Source organism: Pelodiscus sinensis, chromosome 1 (assembly GCF_049634645.1).
Source record: "Pelodiscus sinensis isolate JC-2024 chromosome 1, ASM4963464v1, whole genome shotgun sequence".
Taxonomy (NCBI): Eukaryota; Metazoa; Chordata; order Testudines; family Trionychidae; genus Pelodiscus; species Pelodiscus sinensis.
The window spans coordinates 98,559,178-98,570,894 of NC_134711.1; the positions used below are offsets into that span (position 1 = coordinate 98,559,178).

An 11,717-nucleotide genomic window follows, 5' to 3' on the forward strand; every position below is an offset into this window, starting at 1 on the left:
AAAAAGACAACTTTTTATTGGCTCGTCACTCCATGTTGTAAGGATAGATTTAGCTGTGAATAGGGTTTCTAAAATTGTGGTTCCTGTCAATACGGCCAGTGTTTAACATTTACCTTTGCCTATGTAGAAGATAGGAATCTGTAAATATTCTTTTTGTCTATTTAGCCAGTGGATTACTCCAGGGGTGCTGGATCAGACTCTGAATCACTCTGACTTAAATAGGAAAGGAATATATGCAGCCTCAAACAGACATCACTAGTGTATTTTGGTAAACAGAGAGGAGTGAGAGTATTCCAAAACAACTCTATATGGGATGTCAGCAGATCCAATACTGTAACAGGCATTAGGCGAATAGACTATCAATTGGGTCTATTGGTCCTACCTTATTTAAAGCTTACATATTTGATGTAAAATGTTGAAGCACATTCACTGAACAAGATGCTCTATTGCTCTATGTGCTCCTGACATCATTTGAAGGAAAGTCAGGCTTACCACAGCAATAGTTTGTGAGAAGAGGAAATTAAGTGAATTTACCCATACAATCTGGGCCCCAATATCCATGGCAGCACTCGGGTTGTTGAAATTCCTTCATGCATAAATGCCGACATCCAGGAAGAGACAAAGTGAAAGTCCTGATTTCAAGGTAATACCTAAAGACAAGAAGTTGCAGATATATTAGAGTGTTTAAAATCTCCTTTGGGGATAAATAGCGATGGTAACCTCTGCGTTCTGTAAAGCCAGAGAGCAGAATTTTAAAATGACAGCATTACGACTTGGTTTTTTAATTTTCATGTAAAAATGGGATTTTTCTCCAGAGGTGAAAGTAAGCAGGAGCGTCCTGGTGCTCAGCTTCAGCAAGAGCAGGTTGAGCTGTGCCAAAAGCCAGCAGGGAGCTATTTAAAGAGCAGGCAGGTTACAATAGGATAGCACCTGTAAGAAATGTTAAGTTACTTTCACCACTGTTTTTTCTCCCATAGTTTATTAAAGTCTTAAAGCCTCCTTGCAGCCATTTCTCTTGTACATTTTCTCTTGTATAATATGCCTGCCTTTCTTACTGTCTGTAATTTGGATACACCACAGTTTTCAGTAAGCTAAAGGACTGTGGCAAGATTGCTTCAGAGGGAGATCCCTGAAAAGTTTTGAAAACACACCCTTTGAGTTTTTGACTCAGAGGATTTGGGAGACTAAAACCATAAAATGCAGCATTTAAAAATGGGAAGTTTCATACCCAAGCTGGAACACACAATAAATACTCACAGAATACAAGAAAGAACTACAGTAAAACTCCAATGGTCCGGCATCTGATGGTCCAGTACTCCTGATAGTCCGGCACCATCAGGAACCCGGAAGAGCTCTGGGCAGCCAGACCATTGGAGCTGCTCTGCCCCCAGGTTCCCTGATTCAGCCGCTGCTAAAACTGACCAGCGGCTGAATCAGGAAGCCTAGGGCAGAGCAGCTGGGGCGCTGCCGGGTTGGTCCCATAGCGCTGCCCCTCGGGGCTGCGGGGCCCAACCTGGCAGCGCCCCAGCTGTCCCCCATTCAGCCGCTGCTGAAACTGACCAGCGGCTGACTCCAGGAAGCCCGGGGCAGAGCAGCTCTGCCTCGGGCTTCCTGGAGTCAGCCGCTGATTAGTATCAGCAGCGGCTGACTTGGGGACACAGTAGGAGCTGTAGGAGAAGAAATACCTGCAGTCTCGTAGTCCAGATCCATTGGTAACTTTACTGTAGCCATCAGGGCACTGGATTTCAAGGTTTAGAGAACAAGATCGGCATTTGGTTTTGGTTGTAATGAGCATCTTCTGATCGCACTTATTCTTCACCTGTAAAAAGCCAGAAATAGGTTTAAGTCTTTAGGGTGGCATTTTCAAAAAACACTTTCAGTTGCCCTTGCTCTGCTCCCACTGGAATCAATGGGAAATCCTGCTTTAATTCTTAAAGTCTTATTATGCGTTGTGCAGTGAAGCAGCTTGGCCTCCCACTAATTCAGAAGGGGAAGAACTCCCCAGGACCCTCTGGGCAGGGCCAAGGCAACCCAGCCCCACTCCCAGGAAGCAGAGGGATGGGCTGGGAAGTCTAAAGGCTGCAGCTAAGAGTTGAGTTGGGCCCCAGCCATGGGGGAAGCCAGACGCCTTGTCTGAGTAGGTGGCTCGGCTGCACCGCTGGGAAGAGGAAAACTGGCCAGGACTGCCAGGATCACTGGCGAGCCCAGAAGCCTGGCCAGGACCACTGATAACCCCAGACCCTGAGCTGATGGAAACCCTGCAGGAGTGTTCATTCCCTGCAGACCCAAAGGAGCGAGCACCAACCCAGGTAGGCCTAAAGGGGAACTGGGAAGTATCCCAGGGGTAGCCAGCCCATGTCCGGCTGAAGATACTGAGGTGAATTGGTCAGTGTGTTGTGGTCAGGATTCCCGCCGACACAATGGCAGCCAGAGATGCCATTGTTAGGGTCCTGGGCTGGGACACAGTGGAGAAAGTGGGCCTGTGCCCCCCCCCCCCCCCCGCTACCTCAGTCCCTAGTGGCTGTCTCCCTTGTTTTGAGCTAAATGCCTGCACTTGGCTCTCTGCCAGAGGTAGGAGACCCGATTGCTGCTCAGCCTGAGAACGGGCCTGAGCCCCCTAAGCTGCTTCTGCTTCTTGCCCTGCCCTGAGCCTGGGCTTATATTGACAGTGGCTCAGCATGGACATAGGCCTGAGCCCGTTACTTGTTTTTTCTCCTGCCCTGAACTAGGGCCAGGACATATTGATCCCTGATCAGCCTGCAGTCTCTGTTTGCTGCTCTACCCTGAACAGGGGCCTGGGCCTATTACCAGTAACTCTGCCTGAATGCGGGCTGAGCTGCCTGCACTGCTAGTTACCCTGCCCTGAATAAGAGGCTGGTCTTACTGACATTTGCTCAGCCTGAACACGGGGCTGTTTGTGGCCCTGCCCTGAACTAGGGCCAGGGTGGAGTGTCTGCTGCTCGGTCAGAGCATAGACTGAGCACCAGGGCTATTTGTTGCCCTGCCCTGAGCTAGGGCCTGGGCATCTTAACAGTTGTTGGGCTTGTATTCGAACTCTTGTGGGCCCACCCTGAAACATTGCTGGGCTGGACTACTCAGCCGGTTTGCTTCCTTGTAGTGAGGCATCTTGGCCTCCCTCCCAGAACAGTACAGGTACAGTTTCATAACTACCCCCGCCCCATCATTCTCCTGTAGCTACAATGCATTTTTTCAGCTTTGCTCTCTTGCCCCAGACCTAAGACAGATTGTCAGGCAAGTCAGTGTGATATAACAGCAGGCTTCTCTATAGAGGAACCCTACAAACTATGGAAACTGACACCTTATATCCACCCCCGCCCTCCATCTCTTATTCCCGTCGGATCATGATAGATCTTTGGCCAAGAGTATTGAATATGACATCCACAAATGCTAGTTCTGGCAAGCTTGACATGGAAACCAAAGACAGCACAGTGAAAGAGCTTTGGTGCATGGGGTGGTAGATTTCCAAATGGCGGAGGAGGTCCATTATTTTCTCAATATGTATGGAGAAATGTTGTGATTTATTTACCAGTTCTTATAATCCCTGAAATGCCCTGTGCAATTTAGTACAGTTTCAGTCAACTGGATGGAAGTCATCTGTGATGGAGCTGACTCAGAAATGAGAATATAGAGTTGGATCTTTTGCTGAGCAAATGTGTGCTATTGTTTAATCTGACTGCACTATACCCAGTGGTGGTTCAGTCTCTTTACCTTCCCCAGTTGCCTCCCCAAGATGGGCTAACAAAACAATATCTAGACCTGGGTTAGGCAGTGTTTGAGTTCCTGGAAGAATCAGGATGATATTTCGGGTTTAGATTACATGGACCTGGAATCGTGAGAAATGTGGCCAAAATGTTTCTCCATGTCTGAAATGAAAGATGGACACATTCTAGGTTTGGATCTGATATGGAAATCATGAGGGTGAGTTTTGATGTGAACTCTCCAAATATGAAAATTTGAAAAGGTTCAGATTCCAGGTTCTGGTTTGGCTCACTTCTTAAAACACTCCCAGCGAAACCTTAAAACCAGTTGCTAGGTCCAAGCAATTAAACCTGAACATACTTATAACTCCAAGCAAAAAAGATAGATTTATAACATTTCAATAGAAGGCATGACTGTGCACAAGGATTACCCCCTGTGATTTTTTTATATAATGCAAACTGTTTAGTATGATGGTTTATTTATTTTCTAAGGATGAAGCTGCTTATAAAGAATAATATTTCTCCCCTGAATATTTCATTTTTTGAAAATGGAAAGATTTTAATATTAATAGTGATTAATATTAAAAAATTAGGAGCCTATTTTATTTTTAAGAGACTTCATGAGCATTTACCCTCTTTACCCTTGTAGTACTGGTACAAAAGAGATAAGTAAGTAATCTTATTTATTTATTTATTTTATTTTTTAACATAGGGTGATCACAGAATCATAGGTATCCTATGGCTGGAAGAGACCTCAGGAGGTCATTAAGTTCAGCCCCCTGCCCAAACTGGGACCCACCCCAACTAAATCAACCCAGCCAGGGCTTGACAAAGGGTTGAAGAGTCCACCACCTCCCGAAGTAACCTATTGCAGTGCTTCACCACCCTCCTTCTGAAATAAGCTTCTCATGTGATGTGGAAACAGAGGTCAAGTGACTGTGCTCTAAGCTATGGAGTCAGTCAACTACACAGGCATGATTAGAACTCATGAATCTGTCTCCTTGCCCCTACCTCTAGCCACTATAGCACACCTTTCATATCCTCTTGCTCTTCTTTAAAACACACTGCTTTTCAAACCCATCGATCTGTAACAATGCTCAACCCATCTATCTGTACTCCCATATGTAGTCTCATGGCTACAAATACATGAGTAAATGCTGAATGATCTGGCCAGTTCACTTTAAGTTAAAGGTAGCTGCTGAACTGTTTATTTCAACATTGTGTTTTTGATTTAATGTGCAGTTAGGCCCTGATCTGCAAAGTTGCTCAGTGAAAGTCATGGAAAGTTTGACATCTAAAGAATGAGCAAGCAAACCTCTTTCATCAGGTGCTACTACAAAAAGCAACTGGACTAAGAAATCAAAGATATTGGGTTTACTTATTTCACTGCAATGCTGTAAAATAACACCTCCCCATTTCATTTAGTATTATTTGTTTCCAATTTTAAAGATTTTTAAATGAGAAAATTCAAATAAAGTTTTTTCAAAATTTTGGGGTTCTAATTTTTTTGCAATAGTTGGAAAATTCCCATTTTCTCTCAGTTCTCTTCCTTTCTTCTTTTAAAGAGGAAGAAAAGAAAAAAGGAAATTTAGAAACATCGAGGACAAAAATCCACACTTTCACACTTCAAAGAGATTTTTTTACACATCTAGTTGAAGTAAAAAAGGAGTGGTAGTGAGCGTTATTCTTTTTCTGCACTCTCCCCCTTCACATTTTTCATTTCCCCTAATAGGTTATTCAATCTTTCCCCCACAGATATATTACTGGGGACACATTAATCCAAAACCATATGCTGTAAAGTAGTTTGTGAGCACTGCATTTTTGGCCAATTCTCATTTATATTGTTAGATCTATAATACAATAACACTTTTCATTTCCCTACATGTTTCTTACAAAACACATTTTTGTGAAATTCCATACATTCAGGAAATTTGCACCAGGTTGTGTCATGAAGGCATATACATTAATTCCAGAAATGTCTACAAATCTCGTTAAGTTTGCACCTTTTTGCAAATGTTAAAAATTGCTAAGTTCTCCAGGAATGTTTTTTTATATGGTCAAAATAGCTTTTCACACTGATGGAGAAAAAAGCATTCTGTCTCCTATGGTAAAAAGACTTTTCATCTTCTGATATGGTAGAAAATGTAGTAATTTTCATTTGTTGCTTTTGGAGAATCTTATCTATCAGCAGTTTCACAATGTGGTGATCTATTTGTTTATTTATTTATTTATTTATTTATTTTAGTAGGTCTATTTATGGACCCGAGTGTTAGCAAGTATAGTTAGCTCAATTAATTTTAATGGGAAGATGCTAATTTACAACAGGTTGGGATATCTATCTAACTAGGAGACAATATCACATAAGCACTGATGGATAGTACAATGGGTTTTTTCCCTCCACAAGACAGAGCATACATGACAAACACACAACCCTTCTGTATTATACCACAAACATAATACATCATTATCTTAAAAAACATATCCAAAAGAAAATAAAAGATTTTTCTTACCTGATCTGTGGGTTTTGGTGGTGAAGAGAAGCTATTTGTAATCAAAGAAGACACCAGAAATAAAACAACCAACTGTTTTTCCATTATGAAAAACTGTTGCTTTTTTGCCTTCAGGACTCTTCAGTCATGGGTAACAATGCTATGGCTGAAAATCATCAGTGATTTGGTAGCTTTATTTCTTTACTACATTACAAGGAAAAGACTGAAGTGACTTCCCTCCTTTTCCTGAAGAAAGCAATGAGCTAAACCACAAAGCACGTGAAACCTGCCCTTAGATAGGAAAATTACCAAAATATATGGCTTTTGCTGAAAGTTTTCATTGCAAAGCTGAATAAACTCTTCCTAACTAAATGACAGGATATCCTGATAGCAGATCCTTCTCTCTGTAGCTGTTGACAATACAATTCCAAGGACACTGAATTGTGGTGAGAAGATATTTTTCTTTTTTTAGATGGACATGTACTGAAGTTGGGAATAGCTGTTGATCTTGTCATCACTTGAATGAGGTCAGGCAGAACAAAAACTTTATGGAGCTGGGCTTATCGGTTCTTGAAACAGAAGGGTGTATCCATCAAATGTAACTCTTAGAGACATTATCTGAGGTGGCCAAAACAGCACCTTCTAGCTTTGGTTAGCTGGATAAAAGAAAGGACTCCCGCCCCTTTTGTTTTTACCCTCTTCGGAGTTTCATTACATCATTATAACTAATCTTTTAGAATGGGTACAAAGAAAATTAAGTCAGTCAATTTAGCTGGGCATATTTGGAAAGAATGAATAGAAGGACATTTTGAAAAGCTAAGGGAAGAAATTCTCTCACTATTTTCAAAGCTTTTCAATTCCTTGTAATTCTTTTAATGTTATGAGGCCCAGTCACTCTCACTCACAAATGCAATGACCTATGTTTTCAAGAGTAGCTTGTGATTTGGGGTGCCTCAACTTTTGGTTGGTTGGCTTTATAAAAGTTTCCAGAAAATCCAAAGCAGCCCTCCATCTCATGGAAGAGAAAGTTTTGGTTTAATGGTAATACTTTTACTGAAGTAAGCAATTTTTTGTAGAAAAAAAACCAGGAGAAACAGGAAGGAAAAAAACAGGCTAGTTGTGACCTGCTTTTTCAGGAGTTGAATAAAGCTCAACTCCGCTTTATTACCAGATAATAAAGCGGAGTTGAGCTTTATTCAACTCCTGAAAAAGCAGGTCACAACTAGCTTGTGTTTTTCCTTCCTGTTTCTCCTGTTTTTCTTCTGCAAAAAATCCCACTAGGGGCCACGAATTTTAAATGCGATACAGAATTGGCCCTGAGCCAAACCCTGAATCTAGGTCTGAATTTCCTCCCAGACAGGCTGCTTATTTCTATTCAGCTCAACCTGAGGGGCCCTAAATAAAGTGGGTAGTCAGGTGAGCTGTACACATCTCCCATTTTGTCCTGGGTACTGATTATTTGTTGGTTGCCTGATTAGTAGTGGGCAGCAATATTGTGTCTGCTGCCTTCCCAGTCTGCTCATATCATGCATTTGATTTGAGATTTAAGACTTTTAGGGAGAGGTAATTTGTCAGGCCAGCAGGAATGGCTCTGAAATATCAGAATTTTGGGCTGTCCAGCTGCTGCCACTAAGAAAATACTTCATTTGGTTCAGAAAGAATAGCTGAGGTGTTCCCCAGCAGGCAGGAAGTGTGACAATTTGCAAGTTCTCAAGTCTTTGTCTTTCAGGGTCTCTGAAATATTATTTTTCAAATCAAACTAAACAAAAATCCTGAAGCCATGTCTTTCCACAATGGCAGAGACAAACTTGGATGTAGAGTACATCAAAGTCATAGGCCTTTCCATTTTTTCTTACAAGCTGCTATGTTTCTGGGCCTGGTTTCTGAGGAGCTAAAGATCCACCTCTGTTTTGCCTCCGCACAGTCATCCATAAATCAGGCGAGAAATGACTCTTATGTAGCTTCCTGTGCTGTTGGCTCCTGCCAGAGCTGAAGCAGTATGAGAATAGACCTTACTGGAGTATTTCTGTACTTTTGCTTCTAGGAAAGCAGGAAACACAGACTTTCAAGAGAAAACAGAAAAGTAATGAAATTGTGTTAAACCTTAACATTTTGGTTCCTGTCCATTCTGGGGCAGATACTGAAATTATCCACACTGGTTCCCTATCTCCAATTATAGGGTAAAGGCAAATATTGCAGAGTAGATTTGACACCATCACAGTTAAAGGTTAGGTTGAATAAGGGTGTGTCAACATTGCACCCTTAGCTCAAAATAAGAGACACAATTTGCACTACCCAAATTACGTATCTTATTTTGATTCTTTTTTGCAATAGGCTATTTTGAAATTTGGCACATCTACACAGCACCAAATTTTGAAATAAAACACTATTTTGAGACATCACTTGTGCAATGAGGTTTATAGGGATGCCGAAATAACACGTCTGCTATATTTCACTATAGTGGATGTCTACATTGCAGTGTAGACGTACCCTAAGACAATAGTTCCTGTAAAAAGAGTATCCCCTGGATTGTGCTGACGGTGCTCAGTTAATCTGTATGGTGTATTATAGGTGGAAACAGTGAGCTCTTCTGTATCGCTCTTGGGTTATCACTTACCTCTGTTGTAACCACATGTTCCTCTTTGCGCTGCTGGGTATTCAAGGTGCTTTGCATATGTTCATAGAATCCTAGGGTTGGAAGAGACCTCAGGAGGTCACTGAGTCCAACCCCTTTCCCAAAGCAGGACCCACCCCAACTAAATCATCCCATCCAGGGCTTTGCCAAGTCAGGACTTAAACACCTCTGGGGAAGTATATTTCACCACCTCCCTAGGTAACCCATTCCAGTACTTCACCTCCCTCTTAGTAAAATAGTTTTTCCTAATATCCAACCTACACCTGCCCACTGTAACTTGAGGCCATTGCTCCTCATTCTGTCATTCTCTCCATTCTCTTTGGAACCTCCCTTAAAATAGTTAAAGGCGTATCCACCTTCACTCTTCTCTTCTGCAGACTAAATAAGCCCAAATCCCTCAGCTGCTCCTCATAGGACATGTGCTCCTGCCCCCTAATCATTTTTGTTGCCCTCCACTAGACCCTCTCTATGCGCTTACATTCTTTCTGTAATGGGGGCCCCAGAATTGATTGCAGTACTCCAAAAGTGGTCTCACCAGTGGCAAATAAAGGGGAATAATCACTTCTCTATATCTGCTGGCAGTGCTCCTCCTAATGCAACCTAATATGCCATTAGCATTCTTGGCTACAAGGGCACACTGTTGACTCATACGCACTATAATCCCCAGGTCCTTTTCTGCTGAATTGCTGCTTAGCCAGTTGGTCCCCAGCTTGTAACAGTGCTTGGGCTTCCTCTGTCCCAAGTGCAGGACTCTGCATTTGTCCTTGTTGAACCTCATCAGATTTCTTTTGGCCCAATCCTCCTATTTGTCTAGGTGACGCTGGATCCCATCCCTGTCCTCCAATGCATCTACCTCTCCCCTTAGTTTAACACCATCCACAAACCTGCTGAGGGTGCAATCCATCTCCATATCCAGGTCATTAATAAAGATGTTGAACAAAACCAGCCCTAGAACCGATCCTTGGGGCACCCTGCTTGAAACCGACATCAAACTGTTGATCACTACCCATTGAACCCAACAATCTAGCCAGCTTTCTATCCACCTTACAGTCCATTTATCCAATCTATACTTCTTTAACATGCTGGCAAGAATTATGTGAGACCTTATCAAAAGCTTTGCTAAAGTTAAGGTAGATCACATCCACTGACTTCTCCATATCTACAGAGCCAGTTAACTCATCATAGAAGGCAATCAGGTTGGTCAGGCATGACTTGCCATTGGTGAATCTATGTTGACTGTTCCTGATTAGTTTCCTCTCCTCTAAGTGCTTCAAAATAGATTCCTTGAGGATTCCCTCCATGATTTTTTCAGGGACTGAGGTGAGGCTGACTAGTCTATAATTCCCTGGATTGTCCTTCTTCCCTTTTTTTTAAAGATGGGCACTACATTTGCCTTTTTTCAGTAATCTGAAACCTCCCCCAATCTCCATGCATTTTCAAAGATAAATGCCCAAAGGCTCCACAATGACATCTGCCAATTCCCTCAGCATCCTCAGATGCATTAAATCCAGCCGCATGGATTTGTGTGTCTAACTTTTCTAAATAGTTCTTAAACTGTTCTTTCTCCACCGCCTTCTTCCCATACTGTGTTGCCTAGTGCCGTAGTCTGGGAGTTGACCTTTTCTGTGAAGACAGGCAAAAAAAGCATTGAGTAGTTCAGCTTTTCCCACATTGACTCTGGCTGCACAGTTTTCTTGATCCTTTCAGATACACAGTCCCTGCAGCTCTAAGTTTTATCTAAATTATGGTCTGTGCATGGACTTTATCCTGTTTGAAATAATAAAATAGATATATTGGCCAATAAATCTTTAAGCTGTCACCTGTCAGCTTGGAGTCTATATTGTTTACATGAAGAGTTCAGTTCTTTAAAAACAAAAAAAATGTTGGTGGGGAACTGACAGGGCAAAGAAGTTTCCTGTGCACTCATCAGATCCTGTTCTTTTCCGCTACATGATGAGAAAAGTAAACCATTTCTTGTTTATGTAGACCAGCCAACAGCCAGAGTTCATAATATGTATACTGGGAGCACATATGGCTATGCGACCTTGACAATTATCATTTTTCTATGGTTAGGTCAAGCTCTTCCACACAACTTCACTTTGTTTGCAATATTGATCATATCTGGTCTGAGGCAGAGACATCACAAATCTTGATGAAGGAATTAAGAGCTAGATTTTGCCCAATCCCTATGTGGGTACAGAAGATCAGGAGGGCATCTCAATGACATGCCAGCAAGGGGATGGGTTCCTTCATGACTAACACACTGCAGGTTGAGGAGGCAACACATTTTGAAGAAAAAACTCCAACTATCAGCCAAGAATTTAGCTGGAGACCCATTGGCCATTAGATTCTACCTTCTTGGTAACTGGCAGATGAAGGTATGTCCTTCCTGGCTATCTTCAGCTACCAAAACTCAAAAGGTTGGCCTTTTATTTTTTTTAAAGGAAGGATCCTCAATCCTTTTGCCCCGTGCACATGCTGGAGCTGTATGAACTGTGGGAATCTTTCTTCTCGCATCACGTTCTAGGATATTGTATTATTGATTGTGGCCAACATGTGACAATGATTTTGAGGGACAATTTTCCAAATAAACTGAAGGTCTGGGAGCAAAAGGCCTATACCTAACTTCAACTAGGATAGCAATCCAGTGCATGAATATGGGAAATGGGGTTGCCAACAGTCCCTTTTTGACCTTATTGAAAAGGGCACCCCTTATTTTTTCATCTCTGTACAAGAAAATTCAGAGTTGCTGAGTACTGCAAAGAGCAGTAAGAAATAAATCTTATGAATGTAGGTGAGTACTGCTTATTAATTATTATTATTTTATTAATGATGGTAATATTGGGAGGACGGATGGAGTGAAGGTGCTGAGAA

General features: G+C 42.1%; 1 protein-coding gene across 2 annotated transcripts in view; it reads right to left on the reverse strand.

Moving 5' to 3' along the window:
- Window positions 1-6,730, reverse strand: part of STAB2 (stabilin 2) — a 146,873-nt gene extending 140,143 nt beyond the window's left edge. For both annotated transcript variants that reach the window (XM_075938882.1, XM_075938875.1), the window contains exons 1-3: window positions 6,230-6,730; window positions 1,686-1,819; window positions 535-650 (exon numbers count right to left, since the gene is read on the reverse strand). In XM_075938882.1, the coding sequence (XP_075794997.1) occupies window positions 535-650; window positions 1,686-1,819; window positions 6,230-6,313 (334 nt within the window). In that variant the 5' untranslated portion in view covers window positions 6,314-6,730. The remainder of the gene's footprint in view (window positions 1-534; window positions 651-1,685; window positions 1,820-6,229) is intronic.
- Between the last annotated feature and the right edge of the window lie 4,987 nt (window positions 6,731-11,717).